Source organism: Rhinoderma darwinii, chromosome 1 (genome assembly GCF_050947455.1).
Source record: "Rhinoderma darwinii isolate aRhiDar2 chromosome 1, aRhiDar2.hap1, whole genome shotgun sequence".
Classification (NCBI taxonomy): Eukaryota; Metazoa; Chordata; class Amphibia; order Anura; family Rhinodermatidae; genus Rhinoderma; species Rhinoderma darwinii.
Genome location: NC_134687.1, coordinates 301844809 through 301866647, shown reverse-complemented (window position 1 = coordinate 301866647; position 21839 = coordinate 301844809). Strand labels below are relative to the sequence as shown.

Genomic DNA, 21839 nt, shown 5'->3' with positions numbered 1-21839 from the left:
ATTTGCCGTGGAGCTATTAAGCTCAATGGACATGCGTATTGGGAAAAGATAGAGTGATAGACAAATTCCCAAATGTCAGGGGCTGACATAGTGGCAATAAAAATATTTATGTGGTGGGGAATGAGTGGAGCTAACTCGTGATGATGACACAGTAGGTCGTCTAGGCAAAAGAGGCCGGCAGTCAGCGAAGCCGAGATACCAAGCCCATAATGCCCGCACGGTACAGGTATTGTTAGACAGTTTAAAGAGCTAACACAGTTCAAGTAGCCATCTATAGTGTACAATATGTCCGACGAAGTGACGGACAAGCCGATGTGTCAATTAACAATGTAGTCTAGACTAGGCTAAGCAATAAGTATATCTTATCTATAGTCAGTAGGTCAATTGGTAAAGACTGCATGTCAAACGACATACAAGTAAGGTTCAATAACAGAGGATCAATGTAATGAGACATATAAAGGACATATTGGTCAGAAACATTAGTGACCAAATAGTAGAATATAGTGTCCTTGATCTTAATCTTAATAATAGTAGTATGTAGTGGCCACGTATGAGGTTCATAGAAATGCTGTATAGGTAAATCCCTCATTTAAGCCCCCTGGGCTGAGGGATCCCAGACGATGGATCCAGCGTGCTTCCTCTTGTAACAGTTTACGGTCCAGGTTACCAGCTCTAGGACCGAGTTTGACCTTAGTGATACCCCAAAATTGTAACGAGCGAGTATCTCCTCCGTGAACGTTGTGTCTGCTCCACTGAGTGCACCTCAAATCTCTCGTATAACTGGGAATGTCTCCAGTCAAACACCTATAGCGACCAAATGCCCCACAATCACCACGACAAACCCGTTGGGTCCATCAAATACGTTTCCTTTTTTAGGAAGTACGAACCCTCGATGGAATCTGGGCTAGTAACAGTACCATCTATGTCTCCAATACAAACTACCAGTGACCAAATGCAAGTGTTCAATATCTCCTCGATCCATCTAAGTAACTCTCAACTTACACTTTTACGTAGAGGTCTGTCCTTCACTCCTACTCCACTTTTTGATGAGTTCATTTGGACTAAGGACGTCAACTTATTCGCTAGAAAAATAGCGCTACATAAATATTTCAAAAATAACACCATGAACATGGGAGACAGTGATAGAACTGAACGTAACACACTTGCGGACCTTGAAAGTCTCCTATATGAGAACGAGTTTGGACCCATTACTGCAGTGGGCCCTTTCTCGTCACTACGTCCGAAATCCAAACTCACTCCTCCCTTTGCACAATACGCTCACTTAGACATTTTTGTGAAGTTGGTATGTGCTGACTTGAAAAAAATTAGACCAAATAAAAAGAAAGCACTCTCTAATCTTAGCAGAATGGAAATAACAGCATTGGACGAATTACGTAATAACCAATATATTACCATCAAACCCTCTGACAAAGGGGGTAATATTGTGATTATGAACCAGGATGAATACGTGGCCATGGTCCATAGATTGTTGGATGACACCACTACGTACCTTATCTTAGAAAAAAACCCTACCGATCTATTCTTAACTGAATTACATCTATTACTCGACACAGCTAAGACACAAAATATGATCAGTACCGAGGAATTTAAACGTATATACAATCCCACCCCTACGCTAGCAACATTCTATGCTCTGCCTAAGATTCACAAGATGTCACATCCAATACCAGGTAGACCAATAGTATCTGGCAATGATAGTCTTACCCAGGGCATAAGTATGTACCTTAATGAAATTCTCTCGCCATTTGTCACCTCTCTTCCCTCTTACCTAAGGGATACTAAGGACACCATCAACAGGATCCAGGAGATACATGTCACTCCCTCCACTTTCATAGCCAGCATCGACGTTGAATCACTCTACACCAACATCCAGCACCAATTTGGACTCACAGCAGTTGCACATTTTTTGGGTACTAAGGGAATTCAATTCCATACTCATAACCAATTTCTTTTATCACTATTACGTTTCCTTCTGACACACAATTATTTTTTATTTGATCACAAATTCTATCAGCAAATTAAAGGAACGGCAATGGGCACCATCTGTGCACCCACATATGCAAATTTATTTTTGGGGTGGTGGGAGGACACGATGGTTTTCACTGATACACTGGCAATATACACATGCCACATCCTATTCTGGGGGAGATATATTGATGACATTCTCCTCCTGTGGGATGGTGACATTAACACCTTTTATGATTTCATGCACGAACTTAATGCCAATCATATTGGTATGAAGTTTACCTATGTCATTCATCAAAAAGAAATTATCTTCTTGGATCTTAAAATCTCCCTGGACCCTGTTGGTGGTGTCCATACTGACATTTCACGTAAGTCCACTGCGACTAACAGCCTCTTACACTGGGATAGTTATCATCCACCTGCCCTCAAAAAGGGAATCCCTATTGGACAATATCTCCGTGCCAAACGGAACTGTTCCGACGATGAGGCTTTTGAACTGGAATGCAATGGTCTATTTATCAAATTCCTGGCTCGTGGCTACCCCAGAAAATGGCTACATAAAGCCTATGCCAGGGCTAGAGCCACTGAAAGAAAAGAACTACTATATGAACATAAACCCACAACCAGGCATCATCCAACCATCGCTGCCCAATCTAGTGGCACAACCAGTATTAGATGTATAGGCACTTTTGACACTGGCTCACAACAGGTCCGTGAGATCCTAGATCGCCATTGGCCAATTCTTTTGTCCGACCCTGATCTTCAGGGAGTCATACCATCTATCCCTTGTATTACATATCGTAGAGGTAGGAACTTACGCGACTATCTAGTGCATAGTCATCACACTGGACCTACCACTGCATCTAAGAATTGGCTAAGGACGTCCGTCATTGGTTCCCACTCTTGTGGCCGTTGTTCCTTTTGTCATTTAATGCCTACCATTAAACAATTTACCAATCCAGTCGATAATAGAACATACCAGGTTAGACAATTCATCAATTGTCAGAGCAAGGGGGTTGTTTACATTGCTAAATGTCCCTGTCCTAAGTTCTATGTGGGTAAGACCATACAGGAACTGAGGAGAAGAATATCAAAACATCTAAGTACTATAAATAATAAGGAAGAAACATCCCTATCTAGGCATATACACAACGTTCACGGAGGAGATACTCGCTCGTTACAATTTTGGGGTATCACTAAGGTCAAACTCGGTCCTAGAGCTGGTAACCTGGACCGTAAACTGTTACAAGAGGAAGCACGCTGGATCCATCGTCTGGGATCCCTCAGCCCAGGGGGCTTAAATGAGGGATTTACCTATACAGCATTTCTATGAACCTCATACGTGGCCACTACATACTACTATTATTAAGATTAAGATCAAGGACACTATATTCTACTATTTGGTCACTAATGTTTCTGACCAATATGTCCTTTATATGTCTCATTACATTGATCCTCTGTTATTGAACCTTACTTGTATGTCGTTTGACATGCAGTCTTTACCAATTGACCTACTGACTATAGATAAGATATACTTATTGCTTAGCCTAGTCTAGACTACATTGTTAATTGACACATCGGCTTGTCCGTCACTTCGTCGGACATATTGTACACTATAGATGGCTACTTGAACTGTGTTAGCTCTTTAAACTGTCTAACAATACCTGTACCGTGCGGGCATTATGGGCTTGGTATCTCGGCTTCGCTGACTGCCGGCCTCTTTTGCCTAGACGACCTACTGTGTCATCATCACGAGTTAGCTCCACTCATTCCCCACCACATAAATATTTTTATTGCCACTATGTCAGCCCCTGACATTTGGGAATTTGTCTATCACTCTATCTTTTCCCAATACGCATGTCCATTGAGCTTAATAGCTCCACGGCAAATTACTCTATCACCTGTTTTTGCCCTCATACGCATGCGCGTTTTGCTATGCTCTCATTGGGTACATAGGGTGGCTGCTTATTGGTGGTGTGGCATGCCCGTCACGGAACGGGGGGCTCGTTCTCTGCTCACTCTGTGATTGGCCCTACGCCAATCAATAGAACATGTGGAGCAACTCCATTACATATTTAAACAGGGCCATCTCGCCGCGCGCTGTCATTAGCCCCGATACCCCTGAAGACGCTACTTCGTAGCGAAACATGTCGGGGGGGCTTCTAATCTAATTTTAACACGTGTCCTGCTGACTCTGAGAATTGAACGGTTGGTCTGGTGCTGCGTGCTGCAGCCGTCAGCTCCAGGCTTTCTATACCTTGCACTAAGCTGATTGTAGTCAGCAACGGACTCTAAATTTTAAATTATATGTAGTCTGTCCTTCTTTGCATAAATTTAATAAATACTTGTTATTTTCTAATTGTTAGTTGGAAAACAGGGCTTCTGTTGCCGGCAGGCAATACATTTATTTCAATTTAACCAATACGCCCACCAACTATAGGGGTCCTCCCCCTTGTGTGTATCGAAATCCATTTGTAAAACACAGAGGCTGAGCTCTACAGGAAACTAGGAGCCCCCCCCCCCATAGTCTAAAGCAGGGGGCTGTTGTCTGCTGAAATGACCACTCAATCGCATCTGTCATAAGCTAGTTTTCTAAATACTTGACATCAAATGAAAAGTTTTAGATGTCTATTAAATACAGGTCCATTTAATGTGCATCTTCTGACAGCTCGCCTCCTAAATTCCCTCCAAGTTAAAAAGCTTATAGTTCGGAAAAGCCCCATTCTGAAATGAGCACCCAGGCTTATAACCAGGGGAAGTGGACGGCACCTGGGCACTTACATATGGTCGCACTGAGGTCTCCAGAGTGGCTCTTTGTAGGGGGTATCCCAAGCAAGGGAAACGTCTTCTATTCATAAAAGGGCAAATGGACAGAGGATGCGCAGAACAGACCAAGTTCACACTACTGTTAATACAAGTTTTCCTCTCTTCCGTCAGAGGAAGAGAGGATCGAAAGATTAAACGGAGAGCAACGGTTCTGTTAGAAATACCATGGATTTCAATGGTAATTCTTTTGTTTGTTGGTTTCAGTTAGTCTCCATTCAATAGGTTTCTGGGTTTGGCAAACGTGCAGTCTGCAGAACTTGTTTCTGTGAAAAAATACGGAAACCTAGCGAACGGAAAGCAACTGAAACAAAAGAATTACCGTTGAAATAAATGGTAATTCTAACGGAACCGTTGCTTTCTGTTTAATCTTTCGATCCTCTTCCTGACAGGAGAGGTAAACGTATACTAACGCTAGTGTGAAAGTAGCCCAAGTTATTTCTATCTACACCATTGACGGTTAAGATTTACATTAGGTCCCATGCACATGGCCGTGCCCAGTCACTTGCATTTTCAGCCCATGCTCCCATTCAAAGTATGGGAGTACAGCCCGTAAAAAGCCAAAGAACGGACATGTTCCATAATTGGTGGTACACTTCTACGGCCCGGACACCTTCCCGCAAATATACAGGAAGACGTCTGGTCAATAGAAGTGAATGGGTCCGTAATTGCGGACGATTTTTACGGTCCTGTGCATGGGGCCTTAGACATTAGTTATGCAATCCTATGAAAATACAACTAGATAATGGTTGTCAGGTTTAGATCACCGTGTGTACATAAAAGGCGTCCAATCACACCAAAGATCTAGCAGTTTGAAGCCAAAGTCGCGATATTTAAGCTGGTTTGCTACATACATATTAGATAGGTGGACAGCTAGTTGTATTTTAAAACATTTGTACGGACAACAATCCCAAAAGCAGGTCCGAATCATTTATCCATCATAGTAGGACCATATGTTGTCGTTAACAATACATGTACTCATATAGCCAGGAACAGCAGTGTGCCCTTGTGGGGTGGGGAGCGATCACTTCACTTACACACAGGCTACAATCGTATAAAGATTACTTACTGTGCACGGTCATTGTATAAAAGTTAAAGGCTACACTATTAGGATCCAATAAGAGCTAGCAAGGTATTCCAATGTTCGCAAGCTATCGGGAAATATATTTCTCTTAGGTGACGACCTTTTTAAAAGGTGGCCGCTTGCTGCATTGCTTTATATTCTGAGTTTGAGAGGCACGTGGGTGCACACAATAGAAATATGTCCAATGCTCTTCCCTCTAACTACTTACCATGACATAGTGTCGCTGCATCTCAGATTTCTCACTGGCCAGCTTGTCACATTCCAGTTTAAGACTGAAATACATAAATAATCTGTTAGGAGAGGATCATAGGTCTGGTATGTCACATTGAGTGTGATGGGTGCTGCATGTTGACATTTATCTAAAATAACGAACGGTTAGATCACTAGGTGCTACACATATTCCACAAAGACGAAAAGGTACAGATATACTTTCTATGTCTGTATCTATAACGTAGACCGAGAGGTCAGCACTCCATGTAGTCATAATAACTTTAGTCATTTTTATCCATAACTAATAGTACACCACTGTGTAAATAAAGTAGCTGTTGCAACATATCAGGCCTGCCTGATGAAGGGGTAAAACCCGAAACACTGCTACAGCTACTTTATTTACACAGAGGTGTACTATTAGATATGGATAAAAATGACAAATTATTATGACTACATGGAGTGCTGACCTCTCGGTCTACAATTCACATGTGGTAAGGGGGTTTACCACGAGGTCTGGCACCCTTCCTAGACAAGCTTGAGAGTGCTGCCTGACACTGGTTACGAAGTGGATCTATAAGTACTGACTATAGCTCTGATGTGACTTATCCCTTCTATCTGACGTTAAGCACTACGTATAAAAGGACAGAATGATTGCACCTATCAGACGCGATTATCTCACCTGCATACCATTTTATTTTTCTAATCTGATCTCGAGTATCACTGATCATGATGTGTAAACCATAATCATAAGGAATTAGAGATTTTAATTGTGCAACAATGGGAAGGTCAAGGCTTCCAGCACATGAGCATATTAAAGCTCTATACATTCTCCACACTGTACGGAGCTGTAATGTACCACCTACAGAATTCTCTGAAGCCCTACTGTTCCACAGTATGCCTTCAATTTCACACTTTTTTTCTGCCATACTTCATATGAATCTGACCATATTATGTGGCATGCCCCATCGGATGCCATATTATGGGGAGTAACTCCACAACACTGCGTGTACAGAGCATCATACGATGGCACACAGAGTCTCTGCAACTCGGTAGTATGGAGCTGTAGGGCTCCTACGTGCCTCCATACTGCACTACACCACTGTGCTCCATTAGGCCAGACATAGGAATAGAGACTGCAGCTTAGATGTAGTCTGAAATCCACATTGTTCCTCATTAGAGTCTCAGACTGCACTTTGTCCATCCCCAATACTTTAATACTGGAGCTTTGCTTGTTCACACCGGCTACTGTCTACAACCACAATCCCACCACAAGCTCAACAGGAAGCCAGTGCATGGAGAGCTGATCTCTACTGCAACGTGAATAGAATGATTATAAACTAAAAGAAACTAAAACCACCAGCAAGGGGAAAAAAACAAGACCACCACATTACAGAGTACCCTCTGTACACGTATCGAGGTAAAAGTATCACTAAGGGGAAAGCCTGGATATATACATTAAAGCGTAAATATAGCGCCAGCATAGTATAATAAATAGCAATGCAACTTTAATATTTGCACTTCTATCCCTCAGGATTTTCTGCTGTAAGTGAAGGAGAACATTCTTGTTTACATCTCAAAACGCAATCTGCGCAGACCACCTACTTCTCACAAAGGAGTTTGCTATGCAATGGTCTGTGAGCTAAACAACCTGGACCCTGCTTTTAGCGCACCAAGATTTGCCTAGACTGTCAGTGCAACAGACCCTTAGCTGTATTAGGTCAGTATGAGTCTTCCATTCAGTGACAGCAAGCAGAAACCATGAAAACAGTGAGCAATTAAAACAAAAGCATGAAAAAAAATATATAAATAATTATACAACAAATACTATTTGCACAAGACAGGACAACCTCTACTTTTATTAATCAAAGCCTACAATTTCTTTTTAAGAGTCAAAATAGACGTGATCATCCTCACCTGAGAAATAAACATATCCACATCACAGCCCTGTGTAAGATCGATACAGAAGTAGCGGAGGGAGCTGCAGTGACAGTTGCATAGCATAGTTCATTACAGTAGCAGAGCCTTGGCTGCAGGCCAGGATTTAGGTGAAGAGACAACTGTGTCTGTGGGAAGTGCAGTGTAGGAATATACAAGCTGGCTGCCAAGCAGGATTGTGGAGACGGGTGAGCATGCGGGCAGAATGGCACACTCATTAAACTGGATGAGAAACGGCACAGGAGGTTGCAGCACACTGAAGGGAGCAAGCTAGAAAAGAAAAACGTCACACCGGCTAGAAATGTGCCTTTTCCTACCTGTGATATTGTGCCTGCAGCAACTGGAACTCATCTTTAATGCGATCACAGGAATCAGAGGTGGTGAACTTGAGCTGCTGGGGCAGGTGAGAGGAGCTCTGGCAAAGAGATAGAAGACTTCAATGATTCATATAGTTGTACAGCACTACTACCGTCCTAGTCCTGTCACTTCACACCATGATGTAATGCAAGACACTTAAGGGCAGAGACAATTTCTGCCCTCAAGGGCAAACAATTTTTTTTTTCGTTTTTGCCTCTCCAATCTCAGCCGGGCAGCTGTCAATCACAGATGCCCTCCTGCTTCTGTGCCCACGCTATGCCAATGATGTACACGTATGTCAAGACACAAGACTTACCTCCCACATGTATGTCAATACGCGGTAAGGGGGTTCTTAAAGGCTCATGTACACAACGTGATCAAGGGCATGAAGACCAGTTTATACTGCGATGATCAACTAGTCCACGCATGGAGGATTGCGGAAGTTTTACGGAAGGACAGACATTCACGGCATATCTAGTTGATCTGCTTGATATATTTGTAGTGGTAAACCTCTTCGGGCTTGTCTACACGTAACAGAATTGCTGCAGAAAATTTCTGTAGCAATTCTGTTGGAAGTAGCAGACTTTCCCCTGCGGCAAAAACGCACCATTTTCTGTGTTTTTTACTGCAGAAAATGGTGCGTATTTTGCGGCATTTTACTCAATGCTGGGAGATGGCGATATCTCCTGAAAAATGCAGCAATTCTGTCCTCTTTGCGCAGCAGGAATTGACATTCTGCGGTCCGAAAAACATGCACCGCAGGTGAATTTCTGCTCAGAATATTTACGCATCGTTAAGATTAGTTAAATCTCACCCACTTTGCTGCTATTGTTTTCTGCTGCGTATTTCCCATCCCCAATTCCGGACGGAAAATACGCAGCAATTCTGCTACGTGTGGACGAGCCCTTAACAGAGCTTCACTTTCACAATTATAAAAGGAAACTGCATAAATAACAGTTCCCTAATGTTATCGAGATCACTACGTTTACTGATAGTATCTGCAGGGAATTGGTAATGCCCAGTATGATTTCTGAACGCTCCTGCTCGAGTAATTGTGATAACTACATTATATTTAGTATTATTATGCCATTACCTAATAGGATTAATAAAGTGGCTCCAGACTACAATACAATTTCCTACTGCAATGCACAAAGAATCTGGTGGACAATATGAACCCCAAAACCTTAAAGAGGCTCTGTCACCAGATTATAGGTGTCCTGTCTCCTACATAATATGATCAGCGCTGTAATGTAGATAACAGTGGTTTTTATTTAGAAAAACTATCTATTTTCACCAAGTTATGACCTATTTCAGCTTTATGCTAATTAGTTTCTTAATACCCAACTGGGCGTGTTTACTTTTTGACCAAGTGGGCGTTGTACAGGAGTGTATGACGCTGACCAATCAGCGTCATACACTTCTCTCCATTCATTTAGTCAGCGTATAGTGACTGCGTGGTTCGCTATGTGCGGTCTTATACTGACACATTAACTTTATTGAAGTGTCTTGACAGTGAATAGACATTCCCTCCAGCCAGGACGCAAAGTTTATTCACAATCCTGACACTTCGGTAATGTGTGTGTGGGATTTACAGCAGAGCAAAGCGTAATCTCGCGAGATCATGCTGTAAATGACAGTTTACACCGAGATTACGCTTGCTGTGCTGTAAATCCTACACAAACGTTACCGTAGTGTCGGGATTGTGAATAGACATCCCGTCCTGGCTGGAGGGAATGTCTATTCACAGTCAAGACACTTCAGTAACGTTAATATGTCAGTATAAGACCGCACATAGTGATTCTGCGTTGTTCACTATGTGCCGACTACATGAATGGAGGGAAGTGTATGACGCTGATCCGTCAGCGTCATACACTTCTCTACAGCGCCCACTTGGTCAAAAGTAAAAACACGCCCACTTGGGCATTAAGAAAGTCATTAGCAGAAAGCTAAAATAGGTCAACTTGGTGAAAATAGATGGTTTTTCTAAATAAAAACCACTGCGGTCACCTACATTACAGCGCCGATCTCCTTATGTAGGAGATACAGCACTTATAATGTGGTGACAGAGCCTCTTTAAAGGCTATGTACACCTTCGACATAGTTTTTTTCTGTGGGACTGACAAGTTCAGTGACAGCGGGTCCTGCGTATCTCTGACACGCAGGATCCACCTGTTATCCATCACATCTAAGTTCATAGCTCAAGATGTGATTGATTACAGGTGGATGCGGCTTGTCAGACGCAGGACCCGCTGTCACTGAACCCGTCATTCTCGCGTACTGGACAGATTCAGGCCTTAAACTAAACAGCTGCTCTGTATAGCGAATACAGAGCAGCTTTATCTCAAAATAGTACAAAAAATTTTTAGGAACAAATTGATTTAGGAAGTTGCACACTGATGCACAATTTTTATTTAAAAAATAAAATAAAATGTCAAAAGGCGTACATAACCTTTAAGGAGCGTAATCCGACATAACTGTACATATAAAAAGGTACGGAAATATACCAGTCTAATGAAGAAATGCTGTGTATGGGTGAAAGGAGTCCTGCACTATATTGAGGGCTCATAATGGAAGACATTTTGACGTCCATAAGAACCGCTACAATGACTCCCTTATCCACGTAGTATCTTCTGTGAGGAATCCGCCACATGTGACCCCGGCCTGCTAGTTAAAGTGAAACCTGGTAGGTAAATTAACAGTTGATTCTATGGTAATAAAACGATCGGCTCCAACTAAGGCCTAATTCACACGAATGTATTTCTCATACGTCTGCGGTCCGTTTTTTTTCACGGGGCTTGTGTTCGTTGAGTAACCCTTCGCATGCCCTATTCAGGTCTGTTTTTGCGAAGCAGACTGAAGTCTCTGGTTACATGAAAAAAAAAAAAAACGGACCGCACAAAGACATCCATGTGCTGTCCGTTTTTCACAGATCAAAATTGATAAACAAAAGCAGGAGGAAAAAAAAATAGACGACACACAGAAACCACACGGACGCAACACATTCATACGAATGAAAAAGTCCGGTTTTTTTTGCGGACTCAAGTTGGATACGCTCGTGTGTACGAGGCCTTAGGCCTCGTACACACGGCAGAGCCTGTACACAAGCACATGGCGTCCCTAAGGGTCCACATTAGACTCAGACGATCCATGTGGGGCCTCTCAGAGACACCATACTCTACCCCAATAGAAATTTCTACTGGTCGCAACATTTATGCGTCAGCGTCTTCGAACGCGAACAAAATAACATTTATAGAACAGAACTTCAATGCAAAGAAATCAATTTTTAGGAAAAACTGCCCCCCTAGCAGAATATCATTACATATACATGTCCCCTTAGACATCCCAATAATCGAGAAATACAAATCATGAGGTAAATACAATCTAATAGAGCAGATCAGCGCCTACAAGTCATACAATAAGAACATGAACTATGGAGATGAGGTGTTAAATGTAAGAACTTGTGAGCATTACACACAAACACGCTTGGTCCCTGTTGGCACGGACGTGCTACATACATATCCACATACGTACACACATACAAAGGCACACACAACTAGGACTGTGCCGGGCCTGTCCTCACCGAGTGGCGGCTGCCGCTTTGAGGAAACATCATATCCCACTCCAGCCCCGGTCTGTGTTGATCTTGTACCCACTGTCAGTGCTTCCAACACCAGCCTCTCCTGCTGGTCTGCCGAGGATCAATACCCTCGGCCCGGAAAGGCTTAGTTACCCTTTATACCTCCGACCGTGCAACGTATTGCTATCCCCGACGCTTTGCCCCGCTCTTTCACCCGGTTCACCCCCTCCCCTCAGGCCCCGGCCTGTCCCAGCTCTGCGCCTCGATCCCAGCTCTCAATCTAATCAGGAGCCTTTTGTTTAATGGCGGCTGCAGCTGAATGGTTCTCGGGCGCCCTCTGCAGGTCAGCAGCTCTTTATGCAGCGGAACTGCGATGTGAATCAGTCCTGTGCTTCCTTCACTTGTATAAACTTTCAGAAATAGTAATTTATGTTGTTTGTGACAATACGGCAAAATGTATATGCACCTTGGGCTCTCCTGTCATGTAACCCAGCTAACCTTGCATATGCCAACACTGGCACAGGGATCCTACATTCACAAAATCGATCCCCCATACATAGGTCCTTGTGACAGGAGCAAATGAGCGCCGATCAACAAGCTGTCTCGTTGATCGGCGCTCGTTCACACGGGCGTGTAATACTACCATAAATGTCCATTCAGATGTTACAGTTAAGGTGCGGTAGAACTACATTAAAAAAACTGCGTTCGAAAACCGCATGCTTTTTTGGGCTGTGATTTTCAAATGCGGTTGCGGTAAAAAAAACTCAGTTCTAATTGCACCTCAACCGCAACATCATAGTCCAGCATAGAATAGAGTCCCTACAGTTCTGTGTTATGGAGCCTGTATACATTCCGGGGCAGATTTACTAAGGCTGGTTTCACACACGGTTTCCGCGCAAAAAAACTCGGCACAAAACTCTATATGAACCCAGCCCAAGACTGGCGTTTCATACTGGAATAAAATGCCACAGATTTAGTAAGAGGTGCATGCCTCTCAATAAATATGTTGCATCTTTCCGCTGGCCATGTGCCAAAATTGTGGCTTAATATCCCTGGACCTGCGTCAGCCATTCCTCCCCTTCCCTTTGGACATAAAACGAAAAATTGGATGCTCACTTCTCCCCTCCGGGTCCCCTCAGCATACCGCGGCTTATACAAGGTCCTGACGCTGAGCAGTGAACGTTATACTTCAAAAAATTTTATTTTTTTTGCAAATATTCAATTTTAATCCTTTTTTTCTGTAACACAGCCGGTGTTGTCAGAGAAACGCAGCTCAATATTTATTACTCAGATACTGCAGGTTTTAGAAATATCCCATATGTGGGCCTGGTGTGCTACTTGACTGAAACACAGGCCTCGGAATTGAAGGAGCACCTCGTGGATTTTGGGGCCTCTATTTTATTAAGATGTTTTCCAGACACAAGGTTCGCAGAAGCCTTGAGGTGCCAAAACATAAGAAATACCCCTAAATAAGACTCAATTTCTGAATCTTCACCCCTTGAGGAATTCATCTAGAACATAGTGAGCATTTTGACCTCACAGGTTTTTTTGCTGAATTTATTAGATCTAGGCCATGAAAATGAAAAATAAAAATGTTTCAATAAGGTGTAATTTTAGCTCAAAATTTGTGAATCAATATCTCCCAAGTACAGCAATATTCCACATGGGCTCAGAAGGGAAGGAGCGCCATTTGGCCTCTGGAGCACAGATTTTTGCTAGATTGTTTTCTAGACGCAATGTCGCATTTGCAGAGCCCCTAAGATACCACTACAGTGGAAACCCCCAAAAGTGACTCTATTTGGGAAACTACACAACTTGAGGAATCTAGGGGTATAGTGGGAATTTTTGCTGAATTTATTATTTTGTAATAAGTTTTAGCTCAAAATTTTTCATTTTCACAAGGAATAAAAGAGAAAAATCCCCTAACATACCCCATATGTGGTCATAAACTGCTATTTGGGCACACGGCAGGGCTCAGAAGGGAGAAGCGTAAGTTGGCTTTTGGAGAGCAGACTTTGGTGGATTGGTTTCTGGGTGCCATGTTACATTTGCAGAGCCCCTAAGGTTGCATTACAGTGAAAATTTTCTTAATTTCAAATTCAGACCCAGTATCAACAGGAGCAGAAACAGATGTGACAGACAACTTTCTAGAATACTTGTTTAGCACCACGGGTTTAAATAGTGATACATGAAAAGAATTGGGAATCCCGAGGGAAGGAGGTAGATGGAGATTGTAACTCACCGGATTGATTTCCCTTTAGGACTTCAAATGGAGACAGGTAGTGAAGATCGATTTTGTAGAAGGGTACCTTCAGACGGATGTTCTTAGAAGACAGCCATACCTTGTCATCAGGAGCATATTGTGGAAGAGGTCTCCCCTTCTTATCTGTACATTTCTTCATGCGAGCAACAGCCTTGATGATGGCAGCTTTGTTTTGTTGCCAGATCTGCGATAAATTCCCAATCGTGGAGTTGGCAGCAGTAACCTCAGAAGAGACAGACACAGAAAGAGGGATCCGAGGATGCTGTCAGTAGACAATGAAAAATGGAGAGGAGTTTGTGGACTCTCTGGAGTGATTGGTGTATGAGAATTCGGCCCAGGGAAGAAGATTCACCCAGTTGCCACATTGGGCAGACACAAAATGGCGAAGAAAGCTCCCTAGAATCTGGTTGACCCTCTCCACTTAGCCATTGGACTGTAGATGGTAGGCAGCGGAAAGATCTAACTGGACTTCCATCAAGCCACACAGAGGTCTCCAAAATCTTGAGGTGAACTGTACACCGCGGTCCGAAACAATATGACGGGGCAGGCCATGCAGACTAAATATATGCTGTATAAAGAGACCGACAAGACGGGGAGCAGAAGGCAGACCAGACAGAGGAACGAGTGTGTCATTTTGGAGAAGTGATCTACCACCACCCAGATGGTATTGCAGAAGGGGCTGTCACGATGCGGGGTCTGGACCCACTGGGCCGTACCGCATAGCGGATAGGCAGCTGGCCAAGCAGGTACAATACAATGTCTATAGTCCAGAAAGGGTACCTGTGGCAATGTAGACAATAGCGGTGATTCAGGCTTAAGATAAGGCTCCGGCCGCAGGCAGACATCCGGTGGGTGTAACACAGTAGATGTAGCGGAAGACACAGCTCGTCTTCAACTCTAGACAGCACAGAGGCACGGTAGCACAGGATACAGGGTACAGGCAGCAGGAGCGGGTAACACTGGGAACTGGAAAACACTAGGAGACTATTTGCAAGACAAACTTTAGGTATACAACGCTCAGGCAATGATCAAGAGGACAGAGCCCTTTTTATAGTCGAGCAGCATTCTGGACTGATTGCAGATCTCCTGAAATTGTGCGCACACTGGCCCTTTAAGGAGGGAGATACCGCCGAGAACTCACATGGCCGCGGCCGTGAGAGCGACGGGCCACAGCGATAGACGTTACAGGGGAAAGTTCGTCACTGTTATGGCTGCAGTCGCGGAATGCTGCCGCTCACCCACGGCGAACAGTGAGGCCGGCTGCCGACGTCCTCCTCCCGGGAGACGCTGACTGTCGCGGCCTTCCCTTCCTGGACTGTGCGATGGGGTGCCCTTAAAGCGCACTCCCTAAATGTTCCCTATCCTATCCCCAGTGCACCCTGGACTATAAAAAGGGCTCCGCCCTCCCACACCTTGCCTGAGCATTGTTTGTACTTTTCCCATGTTCGTATTGCAAATGGTCCCTTAGGGTATGTGCAAACGATATCGACAATTATGGCTGAAATTACGGAGCTGTTTTCAGGAGAAAACAGCTCCTGCATTTCAGACGTAATTGCTCGTACTCGCGTTTTGCTAGGCGTCAATTACGGCCGTAATTTGGAGCTGTTCTTCATTGAAGTCAATGAAAAATGGCTCAAATTACATCCCAAGAAGTGTCCTGCACTTCTTTGACGACACTGTTATTTTACGTGCAGTCTTTTGACAGCGACGCATAAAATTACAGGTCGTCGGCACAATACGTCAGCAAACCCATTGAAATGAATGGGCAGATGTTTGCCGACGTATTTGAGCCGTGTTTTCAGGCGTAATTCGAGGCGTAAATCGCCTCGTTTACGCCTGAAAATAGGTCGTTTGAACCCAGCCTAAGTGTTTTCCTGCTCCCAGTGTTCCCGATCCCTGCATCCTATCTCCTGTATCCCGTGCTGTGTTTCATTCCTGAGCCTTCCTTGTATCAGAGTTGTGCCGCCTGCTGGATACACCACGTCTGGTGTTATCTGCCACCCCTGGTGCCACCTGCCACGTCTAGCGCAACCTGCCACACCTAGTCCCATCTGTGCCGGAGCCCTGCCGTTGTCTGGACTATCTCATGTACCTTTGTGCTACGCACCTCTTCCACAAGACTGTGCTAGACTGTGCTTAGACTGTGAGTTGGCCAGCTGCCTCTTCGCTACGGCAGAGCGGCCTAGTGGGTCCACATACCCTAGATCTTGACAGTCTCAAAGTCCATCCCAATATGTTGCCACAGAGAAGAGGAAGAGGTAGAAGAAGGCAAGCTGGTCTGGACTTGGAGGTCTTGTTTCGGGAGCAGAAGCAACAGGAAGCGACATATTCCTGAAGATCCTTGACCAAGGATGGCCACCAGATTTGACGAGAAAATAGCTGTTTGGTTTTACGCACTCCTGCGTGACCGACCATTTTAGGGTTATGTCCCCAGGAAAGCACTGTCCTTCTTCTGGCAGAGGGAACAAAGGTTTTACCAGGAGGGATATCCTTCAGCAGGACTGTAGCCATCGGAATGATGCAAGAAGAATCGATAATATGTTTTGGATTTTCCACTTAATCAGAGGCATTAAAGAGGCTCTGTCACCACATTATAAGTGGCCTATCTTGTACATGATGTGATCAGCGCTGTAATGTAGATTACAGCAGTGTTATTCATTTAGAAAAACGATAATTTTTTACGGAGTTATGACCCATATTAGCTTTATGCTAATGAGTTTCTCAATGGACAACTGGGCGTGTTTTACTATATGACCAAGTGGGCATTGTACAGAGGAGTGTATGACGCTGACCTATCAGTGACCAATCAATGTCATACACTCCTCTCCATTCATTTACACTGCAGATAGCGATATAGCTATATCGCTATGTGCAGTCACATAAACACACTATAATGCTACTCATGTGTCATGACAATGAATATACATTACCTCCAGCCAGGACGTGATGTGTATTCATTCTCCTGACCACTTCTGTAGCGTCTCTGTGAGTTACAGCATAGCAGGCGTAGTCTCGCGAGATTACGCTGTAAGCTGTCATTCACAGCGAGATCTCGCTGTGCTGTGCTGTAAATCACAATGGTGTAATGGTCTGTGAAGATAATTACACGATTCACGGCCCGTTCTAGCAGATGTATCCACTTTTCCAACACCAATTTAATAGCCAGAAGCTTTCGATCTCCAATAGAGTAAATGTTCTCAGCAGGAGAAAATAACTTGGAGAAGAAGCTGCAGTGACAGTCTTACCAGTAGGACCTATTTTGCATCAGGATTGCCTGATGCAAATAGAGGCATCCACCAAGGAAGAATTGAGGTGGACATCCATGGAAGATAACAGTGGTGGATGATCGCAGAATCCTTTCCATGGTCAAGAAAAACCCCTTCACAACATCTACCGAAGTGAGAAACACTCTCCTGGAAGTAGGTGTATCAGTATCTAAGTCTACCATAAACAGAAGACTTCATGAGAGCAAATACAGAGGGTTCACCACAAGGTGCAAACCATTAATCAGCCTCAAAAATAGAAAGGCCAGATTAGACTTTGCCAAACAACATCTAAACAAGCCAGCCCAGTTCTGGAACAACATTCTTTGGACAGATGAAACTAAGATCAACCTGTACCAGAATGATGGGAGGAAAAAAGTATGGAGAAGGCTTGGAACAGCTCATGATCCAAAGCACACCACATCCTCTGTAAAACATGGTGGAGGCAGTGTGATGGCATGGGCATGCATGGCTGCCAAAGGCACTGGGTCACTAGTGTTTATTGATGATGTGACTGAAGGAAGAAGCAGCCGGATGAATTCTGAAGTGTTCAAGGATATACTTTCTGCTCAGATTCAACCAAATGCAGCAAGGTTGATTGGACGTCGCTTCACAGTCAGATGGACAATGACCCAAAACATACTGCGAAAGCAACCCAGGAGTTTTTTAACCACTTAGCACACCCAGAAGTGTCATTATGTCCGGGTGCGGGGGGTGATATTTAGAGCGCGCTCCATATGCTGCGGGTGTCGGCTGTATTTTACAGCAAACACCTGGGACTAACAGCCGGGAGCAGCGATCACGCTGTTCCTGGCTGTTTAACCCCTCAAATGCTGTCATCAATCGCGACTGGAGCATCTGAGGCGTTGAAAAGAGGGGGGCGGCCCCCTCCGACAGGTCATCACCCCCCCTGCAGTGAGATCGGGGGGTGACGACTGTTGTTATGGCAGCCCAGGGGCTTAATAAAAGCCCCCAGAACTGCCTTCACTCTGCCTCTGTTAAGCTCTGCCACAGCCTTAACAGAAGCCTGTAAAAATTACGATATACTGCTAATAAAGTTTGTAAAAAAAGTGAAAAAAAGTTTTTAGTAGTGGAAAAAAAATATAAAAAATTAAAAGTAAAAAAAAAACCCTTTTCCCATTTTCCCCCTAAAGATATGTAAAAAATAAAAAAGTTAACAAAATTTGTATCGCTGCATCCGTAAAAGTATGAACTATTATAATATAGCGCACGGTGAATGGCGTAAAAAAAAAAAAAATTGCTGATTTTTGTTCAACTTACATAGTTACATAGTTACATAGTTAGTACGGCTGAAAAAAGACACATGTCCATCAAGTTCAACCAAGGGAAGGGAAAAGGGAAGGAAAAATTTCTACACATAGGAGCTAATATTTTTTTGTTCTAGGAAATTATCTAACCCTTTTTTAAAGCCATCTACTGTCCCTGCTGTGACCAGCTCCTGCGGTAGACTATTCCATAAATTCACCGTTCTTACTGTAAAGAAGCCTTGTCGCCTCTGCAGCTTGAACCTTTTTTTCTCCAGACGGAGGGAGTGCCCCCTTGTTTTTTGAGCGGGTTTTACAAGGAACAGGATATCACCATATTTTTTGTATGTGCCATTAATATATTTATATAAGTTAATCATGTCCCCCCTTAGTCGTCTTTTTTCAAGGCTAAATAGGTTTAATTCTTTCAATCTTTCCTCATAACTTAAATTCTCCATGCCCCTTATTAGCTTCGTTGCTCTTCTTTGTATTTTTTCCAACTCCAGGGCATCCTTTCTATGAACTGGAGCCCAGAACTGAACTGCATATTCTAGATGAGGCCTCACTAATGCTTTGTAAAGTGGCATTATTACATCCCTGTCCCGCGAGTCCATGCCTCTTTTAATACACGACAATATCCTGCTGGCCTTTGAAGCAGCTGATTGACACTGCATGCTGTTATTGAGTTTATGATTTACAAGTACACCCAGATCCTTCTCAACAAGTGAATCCGCCAGTGTAGCGCCCCCTAGGACATATGATGCATGCAGGTTGTTGGTACCCAGATGCATAACTTTACATTTATCTACATTAAACTTCATTTGCCAAGTGGACGCCCAAACACTTAGTTTGTTTAAATCTGCCTGTAATTCATGAACATCTTCCATAGTCTGAACTATATTACATAGCTTGGTGTCATCTGCAAAAATAGAAATAGTGCTATTAATCCCTTCCTCTATATCATTAATAAATAAGTTGAATAATAGTGGTCCCAGCACTGAACCCTGGGGTACACCACTTATAACCGGTGACCATTCAGAGAAGGAATCATTGACCACAACTCTCTGGATACGGTCCTTGAGCCAATTCTCAATCCAATTACAAACTATATTTTCTAAACCTATAGTCCTTAATTTACCCATTAGGCGTCTATGGGGGACAGTGTCAAATGCCTTTGCAAAGTCCAAAAACACTAAATCCACAGCGGCCCCTCTGTCTAGACTTCTGCTCACCTCTTCATAAAAACAGATTAGGTTAGTTTGACAACTTCTGTCCTTAGTAAAACCGTGCTGGCTGTCACTTATAATGCTATTTATTGTCACATAATCCTGTATATAGTCCCTCAATAGCCCCTCAAACATTTTCCCCACGATGGATGTTAAGCTTACTGGTCTATAATTACCCGGGGAAGACCTAGAGCCCTTTTTGAAAATAGGCACCACATTTGCCCTGCGCCAGTCCCTTGGCACTATACCAGTCACTAGAGATTCTCTGAATATTATGAAAAGGGGGACAGAAATAACTGAACTAAGCTCTTTAAGAATTCTAGGGTGTAACCCATCTGGTCCTGGGGCCTTGTGCACATTTATTTTATTTAATTTAGCTTGGACCATCTCTACATTCATCCAATTCAGTATATCAACTGATATATTAACAGCACTGGCACCGGCTACATCAGCTGCTCCTTCTTCTGTTGTATATACAGAGCTAAAGAACCCATTTAGTAACTCTGCCTTCTCTTGATCCCATGTGATCAACTCCCCATTACCATTATCTAGGGGTCCTACATGTTCAGACCTTGGCTTTTTTGCATTTATATGCTTGAAGAATTTTTTAGGATTTGTTTTACTATCCTTGGCCACCTGCCTTTCATTTTGTATTTTTGCTAATTTTATTACATTTTTACAGATTTTATTAAGCTCTTTATATTTTACAAAGGCTACAGCTGTACCCTCAGATTTGTATTTTTTAAATGCCCTTTTTTTGTCATGTATTGCCCCTTTCACAGAAGGTGTAAGCCATGTGGGGTTTAATTTGAGTCGTTTATACTTATTACCTGTAGGAATAAATTTTGCACTATAATAACTCAAAGTAGATTTGAAAATCTCCCATTTATCATTTGTTCCATTATTTGACATTAGTTCTTCCCAGTCTATATCCTGAATTGCAGCCCTCATCCTGGGGAAATTGGCTTTCTTAAAATTAAATGTTTTTGCCCTCCCAGCCTGCGTTTGTTTTTTTACAGTATAGGTAAAATGTAACTATATTGTGATCACTGTTACCGAGGTTTCACTTAGCTCTAAAAAAATGTAATAAAAAGTGATCAAAAAATCTACGTACCAAAAAATGGTACCAATAAAAACTACAGCTCATCCCGCAGAAACTAAGCCCTGATAACGCTCAATCGGTGAAAAAATTAAAAAGTTGTCTCTCAGAATGTGGCGACACAAAACATTTTTTTTTAACAAAAAGTTTATTATCAGTAAAAGTAGTAAAATATAAGCCTTTATAAATTTGGTATCACCGTATTTGCATTGAGCCACAGAATAAAGATAAGTTGTCGTTTTTACCGCACGATGAAAGCCGTAAGAACGAAACAAAAAACAATTGAGGGATCACAGTTTTTTCCAACTTCAGCCCGCAAAAAATAGTTTTTTCAGTTTCCCAGTACATTATATGGAACTATAAATGGTACCAAAAGAAACTGCAACTCCTTCCGCAAAAAATAAGCCCTCACACCGCTCTATTGACAGGAAAATAAAAAAGTTATGGCTCTTGGAATGCGGGGAGTGAAAACCTAAAATGAAAAATCAAAAAATGGCTTCGTCCCTAAGGGTATGTGCATACGCAAGCTTCCTTTTACGTCTGAAAAGACAGACTGCGACGTTTCAGACATAAAAGCTCCTCCTCGCATTATGCGAGGCGTCTTTGACGCCCGTAATCTTGAGCTGTTCTTCATTGACTTCAATGAAAAACGGCTCAAATTACGAGGCAGTCATTTTACGCGTCGTCATTTGACAGCTGTCAAACGACGACGCGTAAATGACAGGTCGTCGGCACAGTACGTCGGCAAACC

General features: G+C 43.1%; 1 protein-coding gene across 4 annotated transcripts in view; it reads right to left on the bottom strand.

Moving 5' to 3' along the window:
- TLE5 (TLE family member 5, transcriptional modulator) overlaps positions 1-12276 on the bottom strand; it is a 31478-nt gene extending 19202 nt beyond the window's left edge. The window contains exons 1-3 of one of the 4 annotated variants that reach the window (XM_075825444.1): positions 11976-12276; positions 8356-8453; positions 6102-6165 (exon numbers count right to left, since the gene is read on the bottom strand). In XM_075825444.1, coding sequence (XP_075681559.1) covers positions 6102-6165; positions 8356-8453; positions 11976-12008 — 195 coding nt within the window. In that variant the 5' untranslated portion in view covers positions 12009-12276. Of the gene's footprint in view, positions 1-6101; positions 6166-8017; positions 8310-8355; positions 8454-11975 lie in introns of those variants that run through there. The other 3 variants (XM_075825445.1, XM_075825442.1, XM_075825443.1) reach the window with 3 other exon arrangements.
- Positions 12277-21839: the final 9563 nt, after the last annotated feature.